This window comes from Heteronotia binoei, chromosome 3 (genome assembly GCF_032191835.1).
Source record: "Heteronotia binoei isolate CCM8104 ecotype False Entrance Well chromosome 3, APGP_CSIRO_Hbin_v1, whole genome shotgun sequence".
Classification (NCBI taxonomy): Eukaryota; Metazoa; Chordata; class Lepidosauria; order Squamata; family Gekkonidae; genus Heteronotia; species Heteronotia binoei.
In genome coordinates, this window is record NC_083225.1 from 24,931,878 (window position 1) to 24,946,343 (window position 14,466).

The following is a 14,466-nucleotide window of genomic DNA, read 5'->3' on the forward strand; positions in this document are numbered from 1 at the left end:
GCTGATGAGCTCCACCACCTACTTTTCTACAGGACGACTCCTGACTGCACCCACTGTTGCAGTGAGTGACTCAGCATGCCTGGACATTTGTGTGTGGGGGGTTACCACATCACTCTTAAGTGCACATTGGTGCCATCTCCTTGAATGCAATGCCTCTCTTTGTCTTAACCTGGGAGCTGCCCTCTGACTCCTCCTCTGTCTTGCTTTGTCCTATCACTCTCTTGACATGGCCTTCCATGGAGACACATGTCTCTGCATGTCTCTCCTGTAGAGACAGTGCCCTCATACTCTCACACACATAATGCCAGATAAGCTGGCCAGCTGTGATAGGGGAAGTTCTCTTTCGACTGGGCTTTTCTTTCTCATTTCAATTGCAACTTGAATGCAACTTTTTTGCAATACATTTCTTGGGAGATTTATTTACTGCACTCAGTATCACACTTCTATGACTGGGCAAACTGCTGTATTAACCAAATTCCCCAATACCCTCCCCCACCCCCGTTTGTATCTAGAAATAGGTTTTCAGAGAGTCATTGCCTCCGAATGTCAATCTTTCTGTTTAGCTAACATGGTTCGTAGCCACTTATAAACCAGTCCTCCAAAAAGTGTCCTAACAAAGAAAGCAATCCTCTTTTCTTTGGTTGTGTGAGCTTCTTTAGCATTTGAATCTAGGATCCAAAGAGATAAGCATCTTCCTAGATTAATAAAAAAAAAAAGGTAAAGGTGCCCTGTGGAAGCACCAGTCGTTTCCAACTCTGGGGTGACATTGCATCCCAGCGTTTTCACGGCAGACTTTTTACAGGGTGGTTTGCCATTGCCTTCCCCAGTCATCTACACTCCTCCCCCCCAGCAAGCTGGGTCCTCATTTTACTGACCTCGGAAGGATGGAAGGCTGAGTCAACCTGGAGCTGGCTACCTGAACCAGCTTTTGCTGGGATCGAACTCAGGTCGTGAGCAGGGGGTTCCGACTGCAGTACTGACTCTTTACCACTCTGTGCCACGGGGCTCTTAACCTAGATCAATAAGCTCTTCGTTAAATAAAGCATCAAGGATTTAGGTCGGGGTGGCCAAACTGCCTTGGGAGCCACATGCTGCTCTTTCACACATATTGTGTGACTCTTGAAGCCCCCACTGCCCTATCAGATGACTTGGAGAAGGCATTTCTCTCTTTAAATCACTTCTCCAAGCCAAGCCAGCCGGCAGCTTGGAGCATGCATTTAAAGTTAAAGTTGCTTTCTAACCACTTATACCTCCCCATCTGTTTGCCTTCCTTCCTTCTTGTCTTGCGGCTCTCAAACATCTGATGTTTATTCTATGTGACTCTTATGTTAAGCAAGTTTGGCCACCCCCTGATTTAGGTAGTAGACCAGTTGGGTAGCCTTCATTGTTCATGCAAAGCCTCTTGCTTCTGCTTGCTCCTCTTGATAAAGCCAGCAGCTTCAAACTGATAAGGGATGGAAGGCTAGTCACAACGGGTGTGTGTATGTGCACACGTGTGTGTGATTTTGTATGTAACGTTAATGGGAATTCTCCCAGGGGAATGTGCGGAAGATCAAAAGAGATCAAAGCACTGCAGGAGAACATTAAAATCAGCCACAGGTAACCCAAGCGATTGGATGTTTAACATTGCTTTAGAGAGAGCTTGCAATGCGAAGTATTTTGCAAGATGACGCAGACCACAAAATTTCACTGCAGTTGGCAAGTTGCTTATTCAAAAAAGGATAAAACGAACGTGGATCTGGCATCCATCTGTTCATTCTCCAACACCCAGAAAGCTTGTGTGATGTCCAATCTGTTTCTCATAATGGAAGGCTTATTCAGAAACTTATTGGGAAGATAGACATGTCAACCAAAAAGGCTTACTTACTGATCCTTGACCTAACTTGGGTAGCCTAGGCTAGCCCGATCTCATCACATTCCAGAAGCTAAGGTGGGTCAGCCCTGGGTAATATTTGGGTGGGAGACCTCCAAGGAACGCCAGGGTTGCTATTCAGAGGCAGGCAATGGCAAACCACCTCTGAATGTCTCTTGCCATGAAAACCCAATAAGGGAGTCACCATAAGTCAGCTGTGATTTGAAAGGGGGGGGGGGTTTCTGATCCTTACAACATATAGTGATGAGAATGTTATGCTTAGTTCTGGACACATTCTGCATTCATGCATTGTTACAATGAGTCCCATCAGGCTTGGCCTGCAAGAACAGGCACTGTGTGAACACTTCCCAGAATCCTCTGCCGGACTGAGGGGATTCCATGCCAGGAGAACAAGTAAAGCTCAACAAACTCCTCAAGGCTCAAACATGCCAACCTTTACCTGCACATGTTGGAACCAGCTAACTTGCATGTTGACAGCCGTAATTCCATAGTTTCTTGTTCTTTGGAATTTGTTTCTGGTACGTTCATGACTAGAAGCCCAACGACACTGAAGTGCAGCTGCAGGATTTCAGCTTCCAAGAAGCCACATTATAGGTCATGTAAAGTCATGGCATATCCTATTTGTTATAGCTCCCCAGGGTGCACCAAAATCATTACAGCATTTGAAGCCCCATGAAAAGCTCCTAAAATGTTGTGCAAAAGTGCTTTTTGGGAGAGCCACATCTGAATGTCTGTCCAACACTTTATAATACTGCAGGGGATTCCCTGTTCAAGTAGGCGTTGTCCCTGTAAAATGGATTGTGTTGAGGCTGTCGCCCATGTTCTTCTCCAATGTCCTCTCTATTTGGCGTCCTGCCGGGATCTTTTATACCCCATATTGGCCCAAATTTTAGAGACCTCTGATGCTTTTTAAGGTGCTTTTCTTGCTTGATAATTCTGATTCGGAAATAACAGAATTAGTAGCAAAGTTTTTTTAAAAAAATAGAACTATGGTTATTCGTCCTGATAAGTAGTGCTATGTATCAGGTTTTGCTATGTTGCTACTTTGTTTTTATCTTGTAATCCTAATTTTATTCTGTATGGATTATGGATTCTTTTAATATGTAACCTGGCCGACATTCTATTTTACATTCTTATATATGCCTATAAAGGCTGTCTTGTGTGCAGGGGAATTTAGAATAGATGGGAAAAGAATAGTAGAGAAATAAATGTCTTGCTTTGTTTTCGAAGCTCTATGAAAAAGTTGCTCGGAGTCGCTGAACATTTCCCCCCTCTGCTTTTTTCTTTTTGTTCCTATTTTGTTCCATCCTCTTCCCCCTTTTTGGTGTCTCAGTATAGAAACATACAAGCACTGCCAAGTTTGTAGTATTTAGGCAGCATGTATATAATGATGATGATGATATCAAATGTGTCTTTTTATTGCAGCATTGAAGAAAACTATGGTAGAGCTGTTCTTAGTCAATACAAGTCACAAGACAGTTTACACAGGTAAAGTAACATGTTAATTTGTACTGCCCCACCCATTCTTCTAAACTGTAGTGGAAATATAACCCACACCGGTTTGTGCTCGATATTATTTAATTTATTTAATGTACACTGTTCCACTTTTGTATCTTTGTATCCTAAAAGGCAGTTTAATGTCTTTTATTAAAGCAAGAATCTAAAAAACATGGTAAAATAGCAAGTCTGTCGTTACAGCAGTAACATGAGGAAAAAGCAGGTAAAAATATTAATTACTGATCAACAAAAAATCAGTTTCAACCTGCAACAAAAAAGGGAGTCAGATTAACCACTTTTGAAAGGTAGTGCCATGTTTGAAGTGCCACAACTGAACATTAACTTTGTTTCTTCTTCTTCTTCTTCTCCTTCTTTCTTCTCTCTTCTTCTATAATTCAATTTCTGAATCACCCAGTCCCTGCTTGTGCAGGTGTCTGAGCAATATAAAAGTAAAGGTGCAAGCACCAAGTCGTTACCAATCCATGGGGTGATGTCACATCACAACATTTTCTTGGCAGACTTTTTACGGAGTGGTTTGCCATTGCCTTCCCCAGTCATTTACACTCCGCCCCCCCTCCCCGCACAAGCTGGGTACTCATTTTACCGACTTCGGAAGGATGGAAGGCTGAGTCAACCTTGAGCCAGCTATCTGAACCCAGCTTCCACTGGGAACTAACTTAGGTTGTGAGCAGAGCTTGGACAGCAGTACTGCAGCTTACCATTCTGCACCACGGGGAGCGATATACAACAACATATATTACTGGTGGCCAAGGGGAAACCTGGCAACCGTGTTTCAGGCTGAAAATACATCTGTTCTATCTCTGCTGTTTGAGAGGAGCAGAGAACCTTGGGGGAAAATGACCAGGGCTTTTTTTTGTAGCAGGAACTCCTTTGCAGATTAGGCCACACACCCCTGATGTAGCCAATCCTCCTGGAACTTACTCTAGGCCCTATACTAAGAGCCCTATAAGGACTGGCTACCTCAGGGGTGTGTGGCATAATATGCAAAGGAGTTCCTGCTACAAAAAAAAAGCACTGGTTTTGTCTGTCTGTTGTGATTACTGATTCCATGTTATTTTATTGGTTATTAAACTGCTGAGGATGAGAACTGAATTGAGAATTGAATGAGAATTGAGAAAATATAAGAAAAAATGTGAACTGAATATATATATATATATATTTGTATTAGGGATTAAGGAGGGAAGGCAACATGGTATAGCCTGATCTTGTCAGATCTTGGAAGCTAAGCAGGGTGAGTACTTGGCTGGGAAACCACCAAGGAGGACTCTGCAGAGGAAGACAATGGCAAGGCGTCTCTGGTTCTCACTTGCCTTGAAAGCCCCTTGCTAGGATCTCCATAAATTGTTTGTGACTTGATGGCACTTATTAGGGACTGATCATCATGGTTAAATCAGTCCATATTCCAATAGGTTCAAATTTGGACTGGGCAACTGTGGTATAATCAGGGGTGGAATTCTAGCAGGAGCTCCTTCGCATATTAGGCCACAGACCCCTGATGTAGCCAATCCTCCAAGAGCTTACAAAAAAGAGCCTTGTAAGCTCCAAGAGGATTGGCTACATCAGGGGGTGTGGCCTAATATGCAAAGGAACTCTTGCTAGAATTCCACCCCTGGGTATAGTATTAACCCCTCAGGATATTACCATGTGCCCACATGCACAAAGTTTTGCGGAAGCATGATGACAGTTTCCTATCAGTCATTTACTTAATAATAGTACTTGGTCTAGAAAAAAACGATAACATTTATTAAATATCTTCAAATAATAACCTCAGCTATGACAGGGTAATACATTCATTAATTCAAAATATCAGAGGTCAACCAGCTGGCAGATTAATTTGTTTACTTTGGTGGTTGAAAGTCATTTTTAATGTCGTTAAAATCCCTCTGTTATGATAATTAACACATCTTTCTTAATGACAGGAGCACGGATGAAAAGGAAGAACAGAAAGCTTTCATTAGCCGTTATCAATCGGATACTACTTTAAATAGGTATTGGACTTTGAGATGCTATTTTATTGCCTTGCATTTGCTGGTTTACATTGCCGTGATTGGATATAACAAGGCTCTTGGATGGCTAAAACAAGCCTACACTTGTTATTTTATTTCAATCAGACTTTATACCTGTGCTGTGGGGAGACCCACCCACCAGGTATGGCAAATAGTTGCATCTGGACTGGTTAGGCCTAGGTTCAAATGTGCATTCATTCATTGCAACTCACTGTGACGTGTGGGCAAATTGCTACCTCTCAGCCTAACAATGCAGGTATAAACAGAGCTATTCCTTTCTGAGCCCTTTGATTTCAGTGGAGCTGAAAGGCTGTAAGAGTGCTTGGACTGAACTTACTCCATTGTGGTGTTGCAGTAATGCAATAGAATGATCCCATGTCTGAAGTTTTGAGGTCCTTGGATGAAAGGTGGGACACAGATGTGATGAATAATAAGTGCCTTGCCTGGGCTTTTTTTTGTAGCAGGAACTCCTTTGCATATTAGGCTACACCCCCCTGATGTAGCCAATCCTCCCAAGAGCTTATAGGGCTCTTCTTACAGGGCCTACTGTAAGCTCCAAGAGGATTGGCTACATTGGGGGGGGGTAGCCTAATATGCAAAGGAGTTCCTGCTACAAAGAAAGCCCTGTGATTTAGAAGAACTACATTGTAGCTTTGAGTAAGGTGGTGGCGGATGACTTCAGGATTTTCTGAATGACACCTTTGCCCATGACCCATTTTAGTTTGATTTCAGGCCATGGTCAGGACTGAAATGACTTTAGTAGTTTTGGTGGGTGACATCCACTTCACACATGGGAAAGGATGATTCATACTTACTGATCCTTTTATATCTGCCAGCAGCCTGACATGATATACCATTATGTTTTGTTGAGGTGGATCGAAGACATGGTGGGAATTTGAAAGATGGCTCTCATCTTTTTTCTTATATGACCATTAGGTGGAAATGCTGATTCTTTTTATGGTTATGATTCTTTTGATGTTTTCTGATTAAACCAGTGAGTTATTGACAAATCCTAGATAATCTCCCCTGTCAACATGACACCAACTTCTCATTTCCACTGGAAGCGACATCAAAATGCTGACACCACCACCCTCACTTCCCCTCTTTTTCTTCTGCCAGCCATTGATGTGACCATGAACAATGGAGTAGATGCCTGGGAAGTCTTCCACTTCTATGACACCCTCAGCTGTGTGTATCATAGAAAGTTATTTTTAATTAATGCCCTGATACCAAGAACCGGATAACTGAACATGTCAGTTCAGAAAGTCAGGAAAAGGGTTTTTTTTCAACAGTGATATAAAATCTATAAAGACCAGGCAAGGTCATATGCCTTTTCTTTAATGTAAATCTAATGGCTTATTGAAATCGATGTTGAATAATCTGACTCTAGCTTTCTTGACTGTCAACTCCTCAACTGTGTTCCACAAGGAATCATGTATGAAGGGCTTCTTCCAATCACATTGATCTCTAGAAAACCACTGTGGAGAAAAAAGAATTATATTCCATGTGGAACATTGAGGGATTGTTTTGATTGCATTGGGCAATTTACTTCTTCATTAAAGGACTTGCCAAAAGTACTTGATATCTCTCCCTATCATACAAGACTCATTTAGAAAGGAACGTACAATAATATTTGGATATTGAATAATTCATTGGGGGTTTTTTCTTGTCTAAAAAGCTTCATTAAAATAGCTCAGGAAGCTAGCAAACTTTTTCAAACAAATAAGCAATAACATTGTATTGAGTCAGCTATTATTCTAGTCCGTTCTCCTCATTATCACTGTACAATTGCGTGCTGAGGTTACGGCAAGTTTTTTTCTGCTTTGCTAGGAAATATCTAAAGCTGACATTTTAATTCGCACCTTTTTAAAAGATAGTTTCTGCTCTTCAGTAAAAAAAACCAAAACCCTTAATTCTGCTACTTTTCTTTGTTTAGAATTTCTGACAGGAATAATGCTGACAGAACAAATAAGCTTCCTGCCTTGGATAGCAGGCCAAATAATGGGTATGTACGAGCAGGGCTCCAGAGTCTTCAATTTAAGCAGCGTCGCCAGGTTTGGCAAAAAAGCACTGGCCTCTTTCTTTGCAACCATCTTTTCTTCCTGGAGGACGTTGATGGTTGCATTGGAGGCATCACATGGTGTAGTCACCCTATCAGGTGCAGAACATTCAGGTGGTGTTGATATGGCAGGCGGGACCATCTCCTTCCATATATGCCCAGGAGGTCGTTATGTTCTGCCTCCCAACATCTGTTGGCCGTCCCCAGCCCAAGAGACGCCTGCCTCTCCTCAACTAGGGCCAGGGCTTTTTCAGTCCTGGCCCCGACCTGGTGGAATCAGCTCCCTATTGAGATCCGGGCCCTGCCTGGCTTATTAGCCTTCTGTAGGGCCTGTAAAACGGAGCTGTTCCGCCCGGCTTTTAGCTGAGGCTGCGGGGCGTCTATTCTTGATCTGGTTGGCCTCCCCTATCGGCACTGTCATCTGTGCTAGGAAATGGAATAAAAACTGCCATGATGTGAAACAGCTAGGCTGGGCAATATGTGATGACATGGTAATCTGAGTGCTCTTGAGTTGTCTGTTTATAGAATGTTTTTATTGTATTTTATTGTTTAATCATATGTTGTACTCCGCCCTGAGGGGAATGAGTGGAATAGAAATATACTAAAATAAATAAAAGCTAGCCTTGGGGGCAGGGCCAGTGCTGTGTAAAGGGAATATTTTATTTTTATTTATTTATTTACATTGTATTTATATCCCCCCCCCCCCATTCTATGCAGACTCAAGGCGGCTAACAACATAAAATACACAATAAACAATAAGCAATTTTAAAACAATAAAACAATCAAATAAATTGCAATGGTGCTAGTTCAGGCAGATCAGATAATATTTTCCTTTCTCAACGCATACAGATCCTAGGCAGCTAGTACTAAAGCACGATAGATCCAGATGTGGTGGCAGCCCTCTCCCATTAGATGTCATATGCCATCCGAAACAGTTCAGTCTTGCAGGCCCTGCGGAACTGTGATAAGTCCCGCAGGGCCCTGATGGCTTCTGGGAGGATGTTCCAGAGTATTGGGGCTGCAACCGAGAAGGCTCTTGCTCTGTTGGAATTAAGCTTAGCCTCTTTTAACCCAGGGACAGCCAAAAGATTTTGAGAACTTGATCGACGTGCGCTCTGGGGAACATGTGGGGCAAGGCAGTCCCACAGATAGGTAGGTCCTAGGCCATATAGGGCTTTGAAGGTTAATACTTGGACCTTGAAACGGATTTGGTATGCAACAGGCAGCCAGTGCAGCACTCTCAGCACTGGCTGAATGTGCTCCTGCCAAGGAAGCCCCATTAGTAGCCTGGCTGCAGCCTTCTGCACCAGCTGCAGCTTGCGAATCTGAGTCAAGGGCAGCCCCATGTAGACAGCGTTACAGTAATCAATTCTTGAGGTGACCGAGGCGTGGATCACCATTGCTCACAGTAGGGGACCAACTTTCGTGTTCACCGAAGGTGGAAAAAACCGGCTCTGGCAGTGCCTGCAGATAGGTAAGTCCTAGGCCGTATAGGGCTTTGAAGGTTAATACCAGGACCTTGAAACGGATTCGGTACGGAACAGGCAGCCAGGCTACTAATGGACCTCCATAGTAAGGAGAACTCCTGGAGCACTCCCAAGCTCTTAACCCTTGATCCTGGCATCAGTGGTGCCCCATCAAAGACTGGTAAAGGGATCACCCTTCCCAGGCCGCTGCAACTTAGATAAAGAACCTCCATCTTTGTTGGATTCAGCTTTAGTCGGCTCAGCCTGAGCCATGATACCATGGCTTGCAGTGCCAGGTCCAAGTTCTCCGGGGCGCAGCCGGACCAGCCACTCATCAATAGATAGAGCATACTGGTGACAACCCAGCCCATATCTCCTGACCATCTGCGCAAGGGGGCGCATATAGATATTAAACAACACTAGGGAAAGAACTGCCCCCTGGGGCACCCCACAAATAAGTGGGTGTCTCTGGGACAACATTTCCCCAATCGCCACTCTTTGTCTCAGATCTTGGAGGAAAGAGGAAAGCCACTGTAAGGCAGACCCCTGTATCCCCCCTGAAGGAGAGCCAAGTAAGAACTCTGAGAGAGAGAGAGACAGAGAGAGAGAGAGAGAGAGAGAGAGAAATGTTCCTCACTAGCACTCGCTCCGTCCTCAGGCTTCTGTTTTCCTCTGATCAAGCGATCAGTTCCCCACCACTTACTGCTTGGGAGCATTTTGATTCATGGCTCCCCCCAGTTTCCCTCCTTGTTACTAGATCTTGGTTTTTGAAGATCCTGAAGCTGTGAGGGGAATTGGAGGAATCCGCAAGTCAAAATGCAGCTGTGAAGCGACTAGTGAGGGATCGATCACTTGCTCTGAGGAAAGCAGAAGCCTGGGGCAGAGTGACAGCTAGAGAGGAATTGGTAAGAGAGAGAGAGAGATTGGATTTATACCCTGCCCTTCACTCGGAGTCTCAGAGTGGCTTACACAGAGGCTTTTTTGTAGTAGGAACTCCTTTGCATATTAGGCCACACACCCCTGATGTAGCCAGTCCTCCTGGAGCTTACAGTAGGCCCCATTGATAGCCTTGTTCTCCCTGAATTTGTCCACTCTCCCTTTAAAGCCTTCCAAGATGGTGGCTGCCAACACATCCTGTGGCAGCGAGTTCCGTAATTTAACTATGCACTGAGTGAAGAAGTATTGCCGTGTGTCTGTCCTGAAACTCCCGCCCTTCAGCTTCTGTGAATGATCCTGGGTTCTAGTATTATGGGAGAAGGAGAAAAGCTTCTCTCTCTCTACTCTTTCCACACCATGCATAATTTTATAGCCAAATAGAGCATCTGGCTGATGATATTTAGAAGCCCTTGGCCATCAGGATGGATTCCCTTACTAGATCCAAAGAATACGCTTAATTCTTAAAGAGATCGATCTGTTTAATTTTTTTTTAACAATTACAGTTATTTTCATTGCTTTTATTAACAAATAATGAGCCAGCTGCAGAGTTAATACACTGTGGGGAAAGCCAAGTTCAGTAACATTAAATTTGGCATGTTTGTAACAAAATGAAGAACATTTAATGTTAACTGTTTGCAGGGCTTTGTTGTTTTTTTGAGCAGGAAAGCTGACTTGGAGTAGGCTGGCTTGGTGTCATGGGGTGTGGCCTAATATGCAAATGAGTTCCCACTGGAATTTTTTCTACACAAAAAGTCCTGTGTGAAACAATAGTGATATCAGGGGGTTTGGTCTAATATGCAAATGAGTTCCTGCTGGGCTTTTTCTACAAAAAAAGCCCTGACCGTTTGAAAAACCCAGCTAGGGGGATTTCTAGTTTTGTATCATTGCTTTTGAATGCATGAGTTTTATTATCAAATGAGGTTGCATCATTAGTTCTTCTAAAGGAAGGACCAGAGGTGGAATTCTAGCAGGAGCTCCTTTGCATATTAGGCCACACACCCCTGATGTAGCCAATCCTCCAAGAATTTACAAAAAAGAGCCTTGTAAACTCTTGGAGGATTGGCTACATTAGAGGTGTGTGTGTGGCCTAATATACAAAGGAGCTCCTACTAGAATTCCACCCTTGGGAAGGACTAATCTTGTCGTAGACTGCGTTACTATGTTTTTGTGATCTTAAATTAAATCTGAAAACAGTCAACTGTGCCAATCTCTCAGCAGGGAATCTGTTGTATCTGGGAACATGGACAATGCCGCATCTCCTGTGAAGAAGAAAAGGTATTTAAGGACTTCTTCATTCTAACGGCTGTGGAATATACACTGTGTATGTGAACATAAATGTTTTTGAACTGAAGCTGACCCAGAATGATAAATATTAAGGGGTGCAGAAGAATTGCTCCTGATGCTAGAAAATTATACAGACCTGTATAGAAAGAACCGCATGTGGAGGAACACAGCATGATCAGCGGCATTAGGAGAAAACTCCAGAGAGAATTCTAGAACCTTCTGTTGCTTCAGATAAAGGCCCTTCCCAACTCTGTCCTGATATTCTTTAAAATGAAGATGTCAGGGATTGCATTTGTGACTCTGTACTACACAGAATGATCGGCCGTACCATCAGGGCAGGAATTTCTGCCAGTTTCCCAATCTCACCCCTTTATTCTGTTCCTGCTGGTCTGCTGACCTCCAGGAACAATATTGGGGGGGGGGGGACTCAATGTGCTGCAGCAGGAAGGGGAAGGAGGAAAATCCCACCTGGTGAGGCCATTTTCCAAGGAGATGGTGTTAAACACCAGCCTCTCATTCTGGGTAACCCCCTCCCAAACAATAGCCGTGAACCAGCATAGTGTAGTGGTTAAGTAGGGATGCCAGACCCCTGGTGGGGGTCATCCCCCCACTTTCATACTCTTCCTCTGGCCTGTGGGGAGAATTATCCCCCCATCAGAGAAGAATGCCAGAAATTGATGCAACTTGTCTCTGTGACCCGGAAGTGGGGCAGGCACATCCCCATTTTCACCATTTAAAGGCTGGGGAAGGGGCCGTGAAGCACTTCCCAGGCTGATACCCCAATCAGCTGGGGATGTCAGGGGGTGATGTTCTGGTTTTTGGACAAAATTCTATGGTAGAAGCTAATTCTACCATAGAGTTTTTGCCCAAAAAACAGAGCATCACCCCCCCCCCCTTCTGTGTCATGTAGGCATGTCACATTTATTTTCAGTGTTCCTCCCTGCTTCTGGTAAGTTCACCTGCCCCAACCCCCACCAGCTGGTCTGCAGCAGTGGATTCTAATCTGGAGAACCAAGCCTGATTCTCCACTCCTCCACATGAAGACTGCTGGGTGGCCTTGGGCCAGTCGCAAATCTCTCAGAGCCCTCTCAGCCCCACCTATCTCACAAGGTAACTGTTGTGGGGAGAGGAAGGTAAGGCAATTGTAAGCTGCTTTGATACTCCTTAAAGAAAGGGGAGGGGTATAAAAACATCCTTTTCTTCTCTTCTTGGGAGAGAGCTAGCCGTTTTATTCCCAAGATAGTTACATTAGGGATCTTGGAAAGACATTTACTCTCTGAAATTTGTATTAAGAGAGGGGGGGAAGCAAAAAAAAAATTAACGATGGCAAGCTTTGAATTTGTTGAAATAAAAAACCCAGTTGGTGCAATCCACCAAAAGTTGAACATTTTAAAGTCACATTGTTGGGAGGGTTGAAGTGGGACTTGAACCAACCCACAGGCTTAGATGTTTTAATCCAAATATGAAAACGTTTGCAAGTCAAGCAATTGTCCATTCATTCATAACAGGCAATCATGGATGCCTCCCCCAGTTCCAGGTCAGAAGCCCACCACTGACCACATGGAACAACAACACAAACGGTAAGAACTATAATTTTCTTTTTAAAAAAATCTGTTATTGTTCGTGTCTAAAATGAACACAATTTGTCCAGAAGTTATTTTAACTCATCCTTTGCAGGAGTTTGAAATCTCATGGCTTCATATTGGACCAGGGCTTTTTTTGGAAGCGGGAACTCCTTTGCATATTAGGCCACACACCTCTGATGTAGCCAATCCTGGAGTTTACAGTAGGCCCTATACTAAGAGCCCTGTAAGCTCCAGGAGGATTGGCTACATCAGGGGTGTGTGGCCTAATATGCAAAGGAGCTCCTGCTACAAAAAAAGCCCTGGGACCCACAGATATAGAACAACTTCACTGATCTTTGGCCCAGGCTTGAAAAACTGACCTTTTCCTGTACCTTTGTAAACTGCAAGAGGAATTTCTGCTTGAGCTCAATATTATGGGGTTAAAAAAATGTAAAAGTGTGTAAATAAAGCCACAGATATTACCTTCTGCAGTTTGGCCAAAGTCATGTTCACTTCAACAAGAGAAAGTTAAAACGCTAATATGCCTCATTGTGGCTGGAATGTGCCACAATGTGCTTGCATTTTGTATTGAGGCAGGCAGTCAGCAAAGAGAATAAGGTAGACATACTAACAGAGCAGTCCCAAGGAGAGTTACGCCCTTTGAAATCCATGGGCTTCAATGAGCTTAGAAGGGTATAACTTCATTTACAATTGCACTCAAACACTCTATAGATGGACTATAAAGTCAATGACTGAGGGGTGTAGCATTTAAATGCTTACTATTAGGACGCTAAACCAATAAAAAAAATTTGTGTTACACCTTGACCCGAATAGTGCAGGCAAGTCCAGGCTTATCACATCTCACAAGCTAAGCAGGATCAACTCTGGCAAGTTTTTGGATGGGAGACCTCCTTGGAATACCAGAAGTCAGGAGGGCAGGGCAGGCTTTATTCAGCCACCTCCCTGAATATCCTCCTTGCCCTCAGTCGGGGTCAGTACCAGAAGTCACCATGACTTTAGTGTTGCCAATCTCCAGGTGGGAGCAGGAGATCCCCTGGTTTGGAGGCCCTCCCCCTGCTTCAGATTAATCAGAAAGCAGGCAGGAGGGAATGTCTGCTGGGCACTCCATTATTCCCTATGGAAACCAATTCCCATAGGGTATAATGGAGAACTGATCTGCAGGTATCTGGGGGCCTGGGGGTGGGCTGTTTATTGAGGTAGAGGCACCAAATTTTCAGCATAGTATCCAGTGCCTCTCCTCAAAACACCCTCCAATTTTCATAAAGATTGGCCAGAACTGTCTTTGGAGTTCAATTATGCTCCCGACTCCACCCCCAATATCACCTGACTCCACCCCCAAAGTCCCCAGATATTTCTTGAATTGAACCTGGCAGCCTTACATGACTTCCAGGTGCATATACACACTCACATGTGCATACATAAAAATAAAAAAAAACCCCTCAAGAATTCATCTTACCAAGACCTGAAGGAAGGTACCTTTTTGAGATGGTGCAGACAGCAGCAGGATAGCTTATGTTTTAATTTAAAGGCGAAGCAAAACAGAAGTCCATTGGTGGCACCTTGAAGGCCAACAACGTTTATTCCAGCCTGAGGTTTCGTCAGTCAGATCTCGGTTCTTCAGGTGTAAATTACAGGACATCCGAAGAAGGGAGACTACAAGTTACCAGCTCCAGGCTGGGAAATTCTTGAAGATTTGGGGACGAAGGGTAGAGTTGGGAGAGGAAAGGGAATGCGATAG

General features: G+C 43.9%; 1 protein-coding gene across 1 annotated transcript in view; it reads left to right on the forward strand.

The window, feature by feature from the left end:
* The window catches only part of SCEL (sciellin), an 80,891-nt gene that overhangs the window by 13,367 nt on the left and 53,058 nt on the right, over positions 1-14,466 (forward strand). Inside the window, exons 3-7 of the mRNA XM_060235231.1 lie at positions 3,299-3,361; positions 5,311-5,379; positions 7,334-7,402; positions 11,074-11,133; positions 12,651-12,722. Coding sequence (XP_060091214.1) covers positions 3,299-3,361; positions 5,311-5,379; positions 7,334-7,402; positions 11,074-11,133; positions 12,651-12,722 — 333 coding nt within the window. The remainder of the gene's footprint in view (positions 1-3,298; positions 3,362-5,310; positions 5,380-7,333; positions 7,403-11,073; positions 11,134-12,650; positions 12,723-14,466) is intronic.